Source organism: Beta vulgaris, chromosome 3, assembly GCF_026745355.1.
Source record: "Beta vulgaris subsp. vulgaris cultivar EL10 chromosome 3, EL10.2, whole genome shotgun sequence".
Lineage (NCBI taxonomy): Eukaryota > Viridiplantae > Streptophyta > Magnoliopsida > Caryophyllales > Amaranthaceae > Beta > Beta vulgaris.
This window is the reverse complement of record NC_079204.1, coordinates 3,223,810-3,240,562: the sequence shown is the minus strand read 5'-3', so window position 1 is coordinate 3,240,562 and position 16,753 is coordinate 3,223,810. Positions and strand designations below refer to the sequence as shown.

The 16,753-nt window shown below is 35.9% G+C and overlaps 3 protein-coding genes and 1 long non-coding RNA gene across 13 annotated transcripts; 1 reads left to right on the top strand and 3 right to left on the bottom strand.

Moving 5' to 3' along the window:
• The first annotated feature begins 40 nt into the window (after positions 1-40).
• Positions 41-13,791, top strand: LOC104883326 (F-box protein At5g49610). Of its 10 annotated transcripts, XM_048640852.1 has the most exons (5): positions 41-520; positions 1,202-1,260; positions 1,902-2,012; positions 2,096-2,630; positions 3,348-5,869. In XM_048640852.1, exon 5 carries the CDS (start codon positions 4,330-4,332, stop codon positions 5,572-5,574), a length of 1,245 nt encoding a protein of 414 aa, XP_048496809.1. In that variant the 5' UTR covers positions 41-520; positions 1,202-1,260; positions 1,902-2,012; positions 2,096-2,630; positions 3,348-4,329; the 3' UTR covers positions 5,575-5,869. The 10 variants fall into 10 exon arrangements, 5 of the variants coding, with proteins under 5 accessions (XP_048496809.1, XP_048496810.1, XP_048496811.1 ...); XM_048640853.1 differs by lacking the exon at positions 2,096-2,630 and having other exon boundaries at positions 43-520; XR_007272391.2 differs by lacking the exons at positions 1,902-2,012; positions 2,096-2,630 and adding an exon at positions 13,671-13,791 and having other exon boundaries at positions 51-520; positions 3,348-3,461.
• Positions 6,893-8,528, bottom strand: LOC125495950 (uncharacterized). The gene is made up of 2 exons (XR_007272393.2): positions 8,265-8,528; positions 6,893-7,940 (listed from the first exon to the last, which is right to left on the bottom strand). It is a non-coding gene; the product is annotated as an uncharacterized LOC125495950 (long non-coding RNA).
• On the bottom strand, positions 11,586-13,130 carry LOC125495949 (uncharacterized). The gene is made up of 2 exons (XM_048640857.2): positions 12,801-13,130; positions 11,586-12,384 (listed from the first exon to the last, which is right to left on the bottom strand). The coding sequence occupies exons 1-2, from the start codon at positions 13,128-13,130 to the stop codon at positions 11,779-11,781; spliced, it is 936 nt and encodes a 311-aa protein (XP_048496814.1). The 3' UTR covers positions 11,586-11,778.
• LOC104883360 (uncharacterized) lies at positions 13,129-15,610 on the bottom strand. The gene is made up of 3 exons (XM_048640858.2): positions 15,221-15,610; positions 13,693-14,676; positions 13,129-13,243 (listed from the first exon to the last, which is right to left on the bottom strand). Exons 1-2 carry the CDS (start codon positions 15,297-15,299, stop codon positions 14,099-14,101), a joined length of 657 nt encoding a protein of 218 aa, XP_048496815.1. The 5' UTR covers positions 15,300-15,610; the 3' UTR covers positions 13,129-13,243; positions 13,693-14,098.
• Positions 15,611-16,753: the final 1,143 nt, after the last annotated feature.

Below are 16,753 nucleotides of genomic sequence, written 5' to 3'. Positions count from 1 at the left end.
TTAATTTGAAAAGACTCAATAATTTGAATTATTAATGTGGTTAATATCACTTTTTCTCTATCTCTCTCTCAAGACGAGAATTGCCAACACATAGGTTACTCAAACATTTTCCAGCTTAGACATTTGCAACAGTCTCATAATGCTCCTCTTTTCTTAGTCGAAGCAAGTAATCTACCTTCACAAGTTCCTCTTTTCTTATTCAAGACCCTAGTCCCTAAAGTGCCAAAGCCCAAACAAAATCCCAATTTTTTTCTTGCAAAATCTATAATCTGAACCCACAAATCATCAATATGTAACTACCCTCTCCAATACCATCAGATGGAAATTTCGTCGCTTTGCTGACCTGGGTAATCTAAATTGGTCGCAATTTAGCATCTTTGTGAGTTTCAGACGTTCAGTTTGGAATTTTTTTTATGGGAATTGAAGAATGTTACATAACTACATAAGTGGGAGTGAAATCATCTCAATCAACGGATTTTGGGGACAATGAACATTTTCAATGATGGTTGTTCTTCCCTTTGTAAGTTTTTCCAAGAAATTTTATATGCTTTTATATATTTTGATGATGATACTTGCATTAGCTGTTTACTTTTGGTTTATCTGCTCAATGGCTTTTTTGTTTTTGTTTTTGGGTGTGTTAGAATTTGTACTTTTGTGGAGTAGAAGATTTATGCCATACTAATTGACATTACTATATGATCAAGAGAGTCTAAGTTTATAACTGTGATTAATATATACAAATAATTTAGCTAATTGCTGTATATTGTTTAGAGTCTTAATTCTTAGGACTGGCATTATCAAATGATCAAGCTTTATATAAGTGTAATATTGTTTCTTAGATGATGACAGAGGCAACTTTGTGTTATTTTTGTGTAACCTGAGAAAACAACTTCAGAACCAGGTAAGATTATGCCATGGTTGGTGAATGGTGATCCAACAATTGACTTAAATATGATTTTCATCTTTATGCTTCTATAGCCGTCATATGTCACTCCTTTTTTCGCCGTAGTAGTTCACTATTGTGTAGGCTTATTTACCACTTAATCTGATTAAGATTAGCAATCAGGGTAAACTTAACATCATTTATATATGGATAGCTAACCATCAGTAAGAAGGATGCTGAATAAGAGAAGAGGTTTTCATGGCTAACATCAAACCTTACTAGCTTGGCTGTAATTTTGGGTACTTGTTTAATATGCAGGGTAATCATGATCGGCCATGAACTATGTCTTTCTTCAATTTGTGTCCATCAGCCTATAGGTAAGTTTTTCGGAGTATTAAATGCAGTCCTGTTATGAAAATGCACAAAATCTTGTGTGCATCTACTCTTGACTCTACCACAAGCTTATTGTAGATTGTCGTTTGTCGACCCATGCCCACTTTCGCATAAGTTACCTTTTCTGTGCTCTAGAGTCGGATTTTATGCTTTGAGTTACCTTTTAATTTTTATAGTTTGTCACTTGAGCATATAAGGCTGGTAAATCTAGCTTAGCCATGTAAAAATGGTTATTGTAAGTCTGTAAGAAATATAAGGGTTACTTATGCATGGATGCATGACAACCTTATTGTGAACAAGGGCTATACAAGATTTATATTTTATAGTGATAAATGTGGGAAGTGAAGCTAATTAATTGATATTTTCCAATTTTCAAGACTTGAACGGATTCTTGAAAAGGCTCTTTTTTCAGTTATAAGTTTTTTGGGATTTTATATTTGTCCCATACATGCATAGTTTAAATAATAGATACTTTCAACAATTAGCTATTAACCATTGTCATTAGCGAACAACTTTATCAATTAACAAGAGAGAATAATTGGTGTAGGACCCATACCAAGTGGATTTAACATATATTACCCCCTCTCATCTGTTTGCTGGATCCAATTAGCCTCACTCTTAATAGGAACATGATCTAGCTTATCACAGTGGCATAAGTTTGAGGCAGCGCACAGTTGGGAACTCCCAAATTTGAAGGGGGACTCGTGAAACACCATATGTAGCAACTCCAATAAAGGTAAGTCTCACAGCAGCACATTATTTTGTAGTTTAGTGCCCAACATAGAGATGTTCTTAATGCAATTTGCATTCTGGGAATAGATCCAATCCATGCAGATTATCTATCTGCCGAGCTATGGTGCTCGCTAATCTCTTCATTCATCACCAGCAAACCATGGATCATATCCAGCCATTTTCCTCAGTTCACCAAATCAATTACTGGCTTCAATATGTAACTGAGGCGACCTAGCAGAAAGCCATCTTTGAGCATACAATACCCCAATCCTGAGAATTCCAGCTAGATTTTCTTCAACGATATCATCCTACTGATCCGTCTGCTATACGAATGGTAGCCTCTCACCAAGACCTCTTAGTCTGTTCTGAGTCTTTCGCCACAAAGTCTATGAGCTCAGATCAATGCACACACTAAATCTGGAATCTGCTCAGCAAGCAATGGTGGGCGCTTCCACCACTACCTGGATGCCATAGAGAATGACACTTCCATTGCTTCATTGCTCCACCAATCATCAGCCATCTATCAAGCACTTTAGGATGGTGCAAATGGCTGACATTCGTGATAACCAAAATCTTTTACTCTGAGTCAGACAAGTACAAAAAAATTTTGTCTCTACCATGGGTAAGCAAGCAAGCAATTGTGGCATTTCAAGGTGGATGTTGTTGCCTTAAACAGTTAAACAGAACCTTGCATTAGATGGTCAATGTTGAACCGATCCTTGCATTTGACCCATTCCATGCTGTCGTCAGTCGTCACTGATCAATGCCTGTTCATGGATTTGCCTTCCGGCTTTAGCTCTGAGACGACATTCACCTATCTAGGAATATGCAGGGGAAATCTGAGGGTAGGAAAAATCTCAGGGGTGCAGGCGAATCAAGTGCTCATGTCCTTTGACTTTACAGTCAATAGATCATATTTTTTCAGGGGAAATCTCAAATCTAGTCTGACTGAACTTTGACTATATTTTTACGCCAATCCTTTAAGGTAAAACGTATTCATGTGGGATCTTGTTGTATTGGTCCACGTAGTTTTTAAAAATCTAATTACGTAATTGTTATTAATACAAAATTAAATAGATTTTGTAATTAGTAAACAGGACTAAGAATGTCCATGACTTTGTCTAATCTGATTCTAACTAGAAATCAAGAATAAGTAATAATTTTGTGAAGTATGGTGAAATCAACATAGGCTTATTATGGTAATTTTTTTTATATATTTAACTACCTAGATTTTACCACAGTCAGGATTTATAATGGAGGACATATTCAATATTTGCTATAGTTTTTGCTCTTGTGGATCTAACGTGACTCATAATGTTTGTTTATTAAATGTTTTCAGGCACAAGAAAGGCTGTTGAAGTTACCAAAGCGATCAATATTTCAGGAATGAAGAAAACATTTAAACTTGGCTGGTGTATGTTATCTGAATTCTGATATTGATGTATGAGTGGAGGTATCTCTGTCTATCTTTTCCTTTAATTTCTTTTAGGTACTTAAGTATATCTCGGGCATTACAAGCCTTGTTGATTTTATTTACTAATATTTCCATCAATACAATATTTACATTGCACCAAAAGAAGTATACATTTATAAAACAAAAGCTTTGTTTTAATTCATGCTCTAATATTTCAGTTACTCACATTCCGTCTGTGTCTTCCCATGATTGTATCACACTTTCTGATATCAACTTTGACCTTTAGTATACTTGATTCGTTAATCATGTATTCATAATTCATCAAAAATAAAATTATTCGAATTTATATTTTTGGAAAACACACATTAAAACAAATCGAATAAGATTTCACCTGATATATGTCTCTCTTTTTTTTAATTACCAAATAACAGCTTTATAACTTTGACTTGTGATGCAGTATCTGAATTTGGTATAGAGAATATACTGACATTCATGATGAATCAAATGCTAGATTTGATGAAACATAGGTGGCTAAACTTAGTGGCTATTAATTGTAATGGGTCACGTATAAGAAGTACGTAATCTAATTCGTCAAGAGTTTCAGTCATTCATTAAACAAATATTGTCAATGTTGAGAGACAGACAACTCCATAGCTCTGGAAGTGGTTCCCCTATCATGTAATTAGTATTTAATTGCATAGTTTAGCAAATAATTGTTGATAGATCTGGTTTAATTAGTGTAACATATGGTTGTGCCAAGCATGTAAATGCAGAAGCAAGTCCCCTAAGGAGGTAAGCACGTCTAAACTGAAAAGAAACTAATCAATTTCAAGTCCAATAAATCACACTTAAAAAGAGCAGAAGAAATGCAACAATTAACAAAAACAAGTCAAATCTTATTGATTACATGGGTAAATTATACACAACCCAGCTTCCTCTTCTTGCAAATTCATCAACCAATGCATCTATCAGCATTAACATCCTCTGTGATAGTCTTTTGATTGAGATTTTTCAAAGGCTCCCTTGCATCTCTGTTGTTCGAGCTAAATCTGTTTGCAAACACTGGTTTTCTCTCCTCTCCAATCCTTACTTCCTCCAAAGCTTCGTCAGCTACCATGAGCAGCATGTGTTGCCTTTCACCATTGTCTATGAATTTCATTTCTGGCATCGGTACCTCAGCGATCATCTCCACCACAACCTCCATATAGTCTCTGAGCACAAGAAATTCCAGTCCCGAGGATTTCATCTTGGTTTCCTCCCTTGCTTCCGGCCATGGGAGTTGCACCCCATATGGGTAGTGGCCTCCTACAAAGACCTCTTGGTCTGTTGTGACCCAAAAATGTCTCTACTGCAAGGTGTATACTACATCTGCAACCCATTAACTGAACAGTGGCTTGCTCTTCCACCTTCTCTAGGTCATCATAGGGTAGCGGATACAGCTACCGGCTTCATTATTACAGGGAAAATTTTCAAGCTGGTGCAAGTCCCTGAACTAGAATCACACCCGAGTAACAGTAGTCGATTTGAGGTAAATGTTTTCTGCTCTGAGGTGGGTGAATGGATAACATTCGAGGTAACTTCTCTAAGAAATTTCGCGAGGACTTGGCAATTCAAGCCCAATGCGATTACCTTCAGGAACACCTTTCATTGGCTGGTGAATAGCACAAATGTTGTTGTGTTTGATCCGTTTGATTTAATGAGGGGATCATGTCGGGTGATTGATCTGCCTGAAGAGTTGAACTCTGACATGGGAGTTTGTTTAGGATCATGTCAAGATTATCTCGCAGTTTGCCAAGTAACAGGAGGTTGCTTAAATGGTGTTTTGGTAGTTTGGAAACTCCGAGATTATGTAACTGGATATTGGGACTTGGAATGCAATATTAGTTTTACAGAAATGACATTTGTTGAGGATTTATGTTTATGTAACTTTAGGTTTTCGGCAGTGGAGGTGCTGGCTTTCCATCCAAGTGAATATGGGATTCTGTACTTGAGATTTGATAATCAGATAGTGATATGTAATGTGGAAAGAAGAACATTAGAAATGGTTAGTGAGTGCTTGTTAGACTCAAGTCTCTCTCTAGGAACATCAGGTGTCTTCCCGCTTATGCATCCATGTTGGCCGTCGTCGATCCCTTCACTTCCCTCGACCTGAACCTGCATTGCTATTTTGCTGCTACCATAAATTTGTCCAGAAAACTTCGAAAATTCGATGTTTTTTTTTTGACATCGAGGAAAATTTTATGTTGATGGAGAGTAAGGTCTCATGTAGTAGTTGAAAACTTGTGAAGATATTGAATTTCTGTTTAGCTCTTTTGTTTTCTATATTTGCTGTCATATTTTTGAGTCGTAGTTGTAACGCTTATGCAACTGATTTTATAGGACATTGTTACATCTACCCATTGGGTAGATTACCCCTTAGAAATAGAGAATTAAAATATAATTATTTCTGTTGAGTTGTACTCCACTAATTATTAAAGTCTATCTCTAGTGGGTAGATTACCCGTTGGGTAGACAAAGTTTTTCCCGACTTTATATGCATCATCCTTGAGATAATACAAAATCTAGAAGGATGTAAAATACTCAATGTAGAAAAAAGTTTGTTATTGGTACTTGTGAATAACAGTTATTTATTACACTTTAATTGAACTCGTCATCCTTTTTTGAAATATACACAAGACGGAAAAATCACTTTAATTTATTACACTTTAGTGATGTCCACAAGGCAAATCATTGAAAAATAATCTATTTACAAGTTTAAAGACTTATTCCTTTGTTGGGAATTGGTATTGAAAGAAATTTCCTCAAAAGAGAAGTGTTGGTGGAGTTGGTAATGTCTATGTTTCTTCTACAAACCAAATTGTGCCAGTATTACCAACATAAATCTATTCCAATAAGTTTGGGTACAATTTCGAATGGACATTATTGAATTTAAATCAAATAGAGAGTTGATTTCGAGACTATTTTGTATTTAAAACGTGCAAAGAAGTGAAATAATACAATGAGCACCTAAGAAAACTAAACCAAACACATTTTTGTTATATTGTAGACGGGTTAATAAAGGAGTAAAAATAGATGAGGAAGGTAAGAGAGAAACGAGTACCAAAGAAAATTAAACCAAACATTTTTTTTTTCTCATCTACAAAACTATTGACATACCATTTTGGTCCATTAAAGGCCTTATTCGATAAAAGTCATATCAATTATAAACCCGATCCAATAAAATCCTTTCATAAGACAACTCCTTGTTCTTGTCATTGTGTTTTAATCAGTTTTTGACATCACTAGAAATGTAAAAACAAATAAAAGTTTGCTGAAAACTATTATGTACTTTGAAAATATTTGAAAAGTAAAGGATTCTAGTAGGAAATTTTGTGATCTTCCATCATGTTTTGTCACTAACTGATCATTACCTGACTTAATAAAATGAAAATCTCATATAATTATATACTTTTATAATTAAACGCCACATATGAAACTATAATAAGTTGTTGTAGCTTGTAATCAGGATTAAGGGAAACACGTATAAGAATATGCCATCAATCTGACAGCACGTATGCAAATTGCATCTAATTAGGAATATGTCAAACATCTAGCTTTGGCTAATCTAATTTTAGATGAATCCTTTTTCAGCGGAACACATTTTTTCTACGTTGCAATGAAGCATAACCATTAACACACAATGCATATTAACAATCTCCCTGACAACTTACTTATTGAAATCCTTAAAAGACTGCCCTGTCAAGTTGTTCTTCGCTCCGAATCTGTGTGTAAGCGTTGGCTTTCTCTCATCTCCGACCCTTTCTTTGTTCGTTGCTTCATCCATCACCACCGCGGAAGCATTGATCACTCGTTGCCCTTCACATTAGTGCACCAGTTTTATTACTGGCATCACCATATCACCGAGACAGCTTCTAGAAAGATCCATCTAGTATCGGAGCATCCGATTCTCCAATCCCGTGATCTCTTACTAGACTTTCTTCCTTGTTTCCAGCACCCGGATCCATGGCCTATTCGTATAGTTGCATCACATGGAGACCTCGTTGTGTGTCACGACAACAAGTTGTACTCCTCCCAGCAAAGCATGTACTATGTTTGTAATCTTCTTACAAGGCAATGGTGCGCTCTCCCACCAATCCTAGGCCGCCATGTGGAGGATGATATGGCCATTGGATTGGTAACTTATGACGGGGAGAACCACCTGCTTCCCTTATTCCAGTACAAGGTTGTTCGCATCCTGAAGGTTGGCACCTGTAGTAATGATCTTATCGTCGAGACATTTTCATCCGATACAGGGGAGTGGAATGAGTCCTTGTTGTCGTGCCCACAAAGCATACAACGATTTTGGCAGTTTAGAACAAGCGCTGTTACTTTGAATAATGCTTTGCATTGGATAATTAATGGTAATAATGGAGAAACCATTGTTGTTTTTGATCCATTTCGCTCTATAAATGATCAATGTTGGCTCATTGATCCTCCCCTCGAGTTGAAGTTTGAGATGGCACATGTTTGCTTAGGAATCTGCAGGGATAGACTCAGGGTATCAACAATAAAAGGGGTGCACCCGAATCGTATGCTTAAGGTTTGGGAGCTGCAGGACTATGGTAAGGCAAATTGGACTTTAAAGTACAGGATTTGTCTAAAAGAGATGGTATTTGTTAGTGATTGTGAGTTTGATATGCTTGAGTTTTCTACTAACCTTGTGTTAAGTTTTCATCCAAATGATGAGGATGTTGTGTACTTAAGATGCCATAATCATATAATGAAGTGCCATGTAAGGAAGGGAACATTAGAAGTGGTTAGCAAGTGTCTCGGAGATCCGACTTTCGTTATTCGAACTCTTACCGTATTTCCTCTGCTTCATCCTTGTTGGCCGTCATCTGTCTACTGCCATGGAAAACAGAATTTAAGAAGTTTGGAGTCCTGATTGAAATTGTGGTACTGATGATATTTTCTTGATGTTATAGATGTCTTGAATAGATTTGATTAGTTCTTTTGTGTGAATGTTTTTGTTAGTAATTGGTTCTGAGTGCCATTACCATATAAAAGTTAGGGTCTTAGGGATAAATGAACGGTATATTGTGCTCATTGCATCATAGTAAAAGGCTAAAAGCATCACATTCTTCTTGTTAGATACTTAGCTTTGGCTAATACGTCAGGAAAAACTAGTGTCATTTCTATAGCATAACATTGAAGATGCCTGATAGACTATAAAATATACATGTCAATATTTTGTCTAGTCTCTTTTTGTTATAGCAATATACTTCTTGTAAACCCTGAGTCCCTGATATTCTCCTAAATGATTAGTATTGAAAGGTGTAAAAGTAAGTAATGTTAAATTCATTCAAACGTTAAGTGGGCCAAGGTCGCACCTGTGAATAGAGGAAAGTTTGAACAACTTACAAGTCTGAAGAAGGTTCCATCCTAAAACGAGTTGACAATAGGAAGAGTCCTATTCAAGCTTAAGTTGTTTTTTTCCCTTTAAACGTATTAAACATTGATATCTAAATTGGAGATATATAGCCCTTGTATTATGGAATTTAGATATCACATACCGAGCTTTTCAGTTAGCCATTCTCAAACCATAGACACGCACCAACCAATGTGAAAAGAATACTGGTAATAGAGACGGCCACTGGTGCGAGTTGGGTGGGCTGGTCCTTGGACCCAAGTGGACCGAGCTGAGATTTTACGGCCCAGGATCAGACCGTGAAATTCACGATTTGGGCGGACTGGTTCACGGGCTGAAAAATCTTGGCCCACATCGGTCTGTTATCGGTTTTCACGGTTCGTGAATCAGTTCTGGCGGTTCGTAGGCCTACTGGGATGGCGGGACGACATGAGAATTTTTTTTCAAAATTATTTAATCATTGGAATCATTTATTATTATTGTATACAAACCGTTAAAATTAATTAAATTATATAGAATTATTAATATTAATGAATAATTTCATTATTTTTGAATTTGATTGAATTATAATGTTTGAAATTTGATTAAAATACATACAATTTAATTAAAACATACACAATTTGGTTGAATAATTATTTGGGTTGGTTTGGTCCGGTTCATGGGCCGGGATGGATTGATTTCTAGGATCGGGCTGGCGGTAGCGGGCTTTCGTGGGTTGGGCTCAAAAAACCTTCTCCATGGCCCACCCACCAATTTCACGGTTCGAGTTGATGGTGGTGAGGCTTGAAAATGGAGTTACATCCCATTGTTGAACGATAAACCTCGAGTAAGAGAGGAAACTCTTGTATTCCAAACAGCATAATCGGAACACAAGCTAAGACAGAAGTGCCAACAAATAACAAACCAGACTTAAAAATAATATCAAAAGTTGCGGTGAAAGCTATCATCATTGTAGCGATGGAGATAAAGAGCAAAGTGAGGCCTATCATTAGCTTTCGAAGTATCGAATAAAGGAAATCTTCTTCAGCTATATTGAAGTTAATATTGACAAGAACATGCAACATGATCGAGAGGCTTAGCGAATGAGCTAGTGTCGTTACCTGGCGCTTTCAATGATGCGCTGAACACTACAGATGTGATTAGAGTGGCAACAACATTGCATGAACCAACTGTTTTTCTGATCCGTTCTTCCCTAGGACCCCAAAAACCCAACCCCATCCATCCGAAAACCCAGCCCACCTCTTGGACGACCCTCTCGCCTAACCCTAACACCCTCAAACCACCACAATGACCTCGTCCTATCTCGCCTAACCTTGAAAATTTGGTCCCATCCACTTGAAATGACCCAACCCACCTATCCAGCAACCCTCTTGTCCAACCAAAACCCTCGAAAACCATCAATCACCATCGAAAAACTCACCATCCAGAAAACCTGGCCCACCTCTCCGGCAACCTCAAACCCAGCACAGGTGGTTATCACGGCGGTTTGGTGGTTTTACTCAAAAACTAACGGAACATTTAACGTCTAGATAACGGTAGGAGCATCATATACTTACTAATTGCACCTAGGGATACTAGGTAGAAGTTTTAAAAAGAGGGGTACACCATAGAAAACTCAATTTCCCAAGGTGCCGAGCACCTTGTGGCAAAACCCAAAAATTTTCATAAAACAATTTATAAAAAAGATCTAAATAAAAAACAAACAAGTGTCATAATCTTATCCTCAAGAAAACAATTTGATTCTTCATGAAATTTCTCTTAAAAAAAAAAAGAAAACAATTTGATTAATCCAAGACTGAATTTTTTTAACAAGTCCATCCCATTTTACTCTAACCCAACGCTATTTTAGTCATCCATTCTATTCTCCTTCCTTTTTTTTTCTTGATTATCGAACTACAATAGATAATTTTTTGAAAAAAACTCGATAGTTTTACCCAACGGATTAAACTAGTCACTAAATGAATTAAACTAGTCACTGAATGGATTAAAGAATGTCATTACTGTACATATTAAACTAGTCATGAAATAAATTAACCTTGTCCCTAAATAGAATAAACTAGTCACTATATTAAAAAAAAAAAAAGTGACATGTTCTCCTCTTAATATTGGGCTTGAGCCGTGCCTAATTTTAAGTTAAAATCAACTGTATTTGTTTATACCCCTCAAAAAAAAAAAAATGTATTTGTCTATATATAACTAATTCTTAAAACCCATATTAGTCCGGAAAACCAATACGTAGGCCCCATGTTTTCAATAACTCAAAAGAACAAAAAGCTAAAAGGAATACGAGCATAAGAAATTTTTGTGAAAAAATGTCTTATTTATTTGTTATAAACTTTTGTCAGAAAATACTTTATATAATTCTTTTCGAGATAACACCTTTTATATACATGAAACATTTTTAGTAAATATTCTTGGTCGGTGAATTACGATGAAAAGTCATATGATATATATTCTATAATGGATAAAATATTAGTTAACTTATTAGATCATGATGTTTTTTTTGAAAATTGACAACAAAAAAGTGTAAACAATTTTTTCTGTTTTCATGTATTCTGTTTTTAGTTTTCATAAATGAGTTAAAACTGAAAATGATAACGAACAAGCCCTTAGTAAAGTAACTTGATTTCATCCTGTCACTTTTTATTTTGTTCGTCATAACTCATAAGATGGAAGATCGGATTGAATCATTTATCTAAATTTGATGCAAGAATTATGATCTTATTAGAAGGATTGCAATGTGCTTGAATGGCACCAGCAAAGAGTGTACCCACACGTTCATAGAATACATAAAGGCAACAAAAAACTCCATAGTTGGGAAATCAAGAATGAACACATTTACAATCAACAAATAATGGTGAAATACTACCACAACGTCACCCTACTATACAGTATATATCCAAAACTTCTCAAAACATATTGCTGTGTGATATTGCAAGATTAAGCTGATCAAAATAGTTGATGGTGGTGAGGTTTGAAAATGAAGTGACATCCAATAATTGAACGATAAACCTCGAGTAAGAGAGGAAACTCCTGTATTCCAAACAGTATGATTGGAACACAAGCTAAGACAGAAGTGCCAACAAATAACAAACCAGGCTTAAAAATAATATGAAAAGTTGCCGTGAAAGCTATCATCATTGTAGCTATGGAGATAAAGAGCAAAGTGAGGCCTATCATTAGCTTTCGAGGTAACGAATAAAGGAAATCTTCTTCAGCATATCTTGAAGTTAATATTGACAAGAACATCAATATTGATGCCGTGGATGATATTAAGGATAGAGAATCAGAGATTGCAAACAACCAATACCATGCACCATGATCGAGAGGCTTAGCGAATGAGCTAGTGTCGTTACCTGGCACTTTCAGTGCTGCACTGAACACTACAGATGTGATTAGAGTGGCAACAACACTACATGAACCAGCTGTTTTTCTCATCCATTCTTCCCCTTCTTTCCTTAGTTCTTTGTGCTCTATGGTGAATAAAGTCCTTGGGGTTTCCCCGTCGAAGTTCTGAGCTTCTGCAAGCTGGGGCTGTACAAGATCTTCAACTACCTGCCCCCATTTTAAAATGCAAACGAATATGAAATATGTATTAATTACTGATAAAAAGATGTGTATAAACTAATGAAATTATGTATAATCTGAGAATATGCCAATCTTTTGAGATCCTCAAACAAACAAATGTACTAATTACTCACTAGATAGTGCTAAACATCATTCTGTTGTTTAATTTAAGATAATCCTGAGCTGGAGTTTAAATCTTTGGCTTGTTGAGTGTGGGGTTAAATTTCTTTATGTTCAAACAAGAGAAGGTCTTGCTTTTTCATGGTATTTAGTACACTATTGAATATTGAATATCATATATTGATGTGTATAAAATTTGACATTGAAAAATGAACTGTTGCACTTGTTTAGGAACGGACAAATATAACATTTAAGATTGTAAGAAATGAAGAAGAAATAATCACCTTAAACCACAACATCTCTCTCTGCATTTGTAGAGCTGCACCTGATATACAATTAAGCCTATCAGAAGATGGTAAAAGGCCAGCCAAATGAAGAATGTTATTTCCAGTATTGTCGTCTACATAAGTCGCGAGCAAATCTTTAATGGCACCAATCTCATATATGAACTTGAAGATCTTTTCTTGGCGATATTGCACAGCAACATGAAATATACTTTGATGGTTGTCGTCCAATCTCCATATTAGATCGGGATAAGAACAAAGTAAAGTTGTAATGAATTCGACATTGCCTACTTGTACTGCAACAAATAAAAGCCTCCAAGGATGTCTCATCAGTTCTGATATGCTATCCTGTCGTTGCTTTAGTACTTCACCCCATAGACGTTCTACCAGTTGAAGAGCTTTAGGAGGTAGAGAATTTTCCTCATGGCTTCTATACACCTTTACTGTAGTAATTTAGTAAACATTATGTGAATTGTGAAAAACTTTGATCATATAATTCCGTAATTCTATGTACATGGATAATTGTTGGTTACATTTGTCTACATTTGTATATTTAAAGCATTAGTTTTGCGTTGTTAATTCTCACTGGTACCAAATAACAGATGTTGATGGTCAACAGTTGTGCATCAGGAAAGAACTGTGCAAATTCCAAATCATTTTTGGTCATTTGGTACTAACTCAATCCTCACGAAAAAGTTGTATGTAACAAAGTAGTAGAGATTTTGTTTGCTAAATTGTAAGAAAATATCTCTAGACTCTAATTTGAGTCAAAGTATGTCTACTTTTGAGTAAGCAAGCCATGCTGAGATGACCTTATGTATTCCCTCTCCTAACGATTATATTGTCTTGTACTGATTCTACATCATAAAGACTGAAGGAAATTCAAACTTACATAAGTCGCAGCATTTGCTCCATATTCCAAGCTTACTGCCATATGACTTCAGAGGCTTTTTGGCTAGAACATGCAGCGGCGTCTCTCCATTTGCATCAGAACCATCGCGAGCAATGGCCAAGGAAGGATGAATGCGTAGGATCTCAAGGGCTATATCTGCATCATTTGGTATGTAGTAAAATGTACAATTGCGTCCAACAAATATAAACCAATTGGTAAAAGTACTCACTCCAATAATAGTTGTTCCACTTTGACTTTCACGCTTGTTAATGTAAGGATTTGATAATTAATATCTTTGACTATCAAATAATGAAACTTTTAACAATCGATATTTTCTAAACATACATTGAGACAAGTCCAATAACATTTATGTACGTACTGTAAGAAAAAAGCCAAAGTGTAATGTTTAAATAACGCAAAACTCAAAACAGAACAACTGAAAAAGGACAGGCAGTATAAAGCAGATGTAGAACATTGAACATATACTGAACATACCATACAAATCAGTATTGATAGTACTAATGAAAAGAGTGATCAGTTCCTTATCTGAGAGATAATCATGGGTGAGTGGTAAGAGATACTTGACCATGTCTCTATGGCCTAACAAGGCAGCCATATGCAGTGGTGTCAAACCTTCATTTCCTCGAATCATTGGCAGCTCTGGCTCCACGTGCACCATCACCTTCGCAATGGCGACAGTTCCAGATGCTGCAGCTAAACAAAACGCGGTGTTTCCAATGTTGTTCCTCAACCTCAAGTTTTCAGTAGAGTCATTAGAAACCATCAAGGTCACTAACTGTACTGCAAAATCAGTCCGCCTCGCAACTGCAGCGATGTGGAGAGCAGTGTCCCCTTGTCTTGTGATTTTTGCTGCGAAACATTCTGGATATGTCGAACAAATTTGTCTTGCGGATTCCCAGTCTCCCCTTAGTGCAGCTTTATAGAGTGGTATACCATAATTCAAGTACTCTTGCCATTTTTCATCTTTGGTTTGCCAGTACATATATACATGAAATTAAGTTCAATATACATCGTAATTCATCTATTGGACTGTGATTAATAATGTCCTAAGAATTGTGATTTGTGAGGCTAAAAGATTCAAATGGATAACCAAGATTGTTTTTAATTCGGTGCTACAAAGCAATCCTATGGTAGGGTGGTGATGTATATGTGTGCATATTATTGATAACATTGACATATTCTTACTAGGTTCATCAAAATGTAGCATAATATTACTATATCAGTTAAAGTTTGATAATTTTTACTACAGTGTATATAGGTAAAAAGATATATATTGGTGATCAAAGTAGTGAATGAAAGACGGTAAAGTCAAATAAGACTATTATTTGAGGATGAAGTGATCTATAATATTTTTATCATACGCCAATCATGCGGACATGTATAACAACATAAGTAGGTTACTAACAACTACTCCCTCCGTCTCATTTTATAGTTCCTGTTTCACTTTGGGCACGGAAATTAAGAAAATATTGAGAGAGATGTAAAGTCTAATGGTAATGGAACTTACCAGATAAGAGAGAAAAGGAAGCCTGGAATTGAGGGGTTACATAGACACTTCTATCACCTTCTTGTTGACCAGCTGCCATTCGTAGATTATGCTAGCACTTCCAATGAATTAAGCTGACTTTATGCTTAAAGTAGAGAGAGCCTTAGCGAAGGACCAAATCATACCTTATTAAAGATGACCAAACTAATATTTATTCATTACTGAGTAGTGAATTAATAAATTAGCCAGCTAAGTCTATGATGAAAAGATAAGAATATCATCTTATTATAGACTAAGAAAGATTCAAAACATAGAAGTACAAATTGATGTAACCATTTAGCATATACAATCAATCATTCACCTTTGTTTAATTTTACCTTCTTTCTTTTCCTTGTCAAAATTTTCAATAGTGCTGCTTCTACATTGATGTTGAAGAAGACGAGGAGGACCAAATCCACACATATACTACCTCCGTTCCTAAATATTAGTTATACTTATACTTTTTACGCATGTCGATGCTATTTTGAGCTTTTATATCTTTAATTTTGTATTTGTAAAAAAAATAAAAATCGATATTTTAAAAATACATATGTTGAAACCCATGAAATGCCCACTTGTGAGTGTCCCACATTGGAGAAAGAGGAGAGAATAAACCACTTTATAAGATGAGGAGTTACTCCTCCTATCACCAATTGGTTTTAGGATGGAACCTCCTAGCTTGTAAGTGGGCTAAACTCTCTTCCTCCTTATTGGGTTACCCAGGCCCATTTTCATATAAATCTAAAAAATTAACATGGTATCAGAGCCCGGGTTGTGGGTTTCTTCTAAACTGGGCCTCTAATCAAGCAACTGGGTAAGGGTTTACCTCGACAGGATGTCCAGCCCCTAAGAGGATTATTTTTGATTACCTTTCCAGTTAGCTCTAAATTCTAAAGACACTCACAAGTGAGGGGGTGTGTTGAAACCCATGAAATGCCCACTTGTGAGTGTCCCACATTGGAGAAAGATGAGAGAATAAACCACTTTATAAGATGAGGAGTTACTCCTCCTATCACCAATTGGTTTTAGGATGGAACCTCCTAGCTTGTAAGTGGGCTAAACTCTCTTCCTCCTTATTGGGTTACCCAAGCCCATTTTCATATAAATCTAAAAAATTAACAACATATCAAGACGAATCAAACCAGACCCCACAAGACTATATTTTCTCTTAATCATAAATCACAAATGATAGCTAAAGAAAAATCAAGTCTGGTCAGGAACTAAAAATGTTATCATGAAGAACTATGCATTTGATGGAAATGGTCTTACATATTAGAAAGAATGTTAGGACTATGCATTTTTTAAGTAATTAGGTTCGAGCTACGCCTCGGGTAAGAAATGACAGTAAAACGGTGATACAAAAACTATCCGGACATTGGAGTATTTGTCATAAATTGATATTGCTGCGTACGCGCTCACTACAAGAAAGTAAGTCAAAGAGGGCGACTTATTATGTTAAGAGGAAAGGTAGCATTAAATGAAAAATAGCCGTAACATGAAAATTGATTTTTTTTG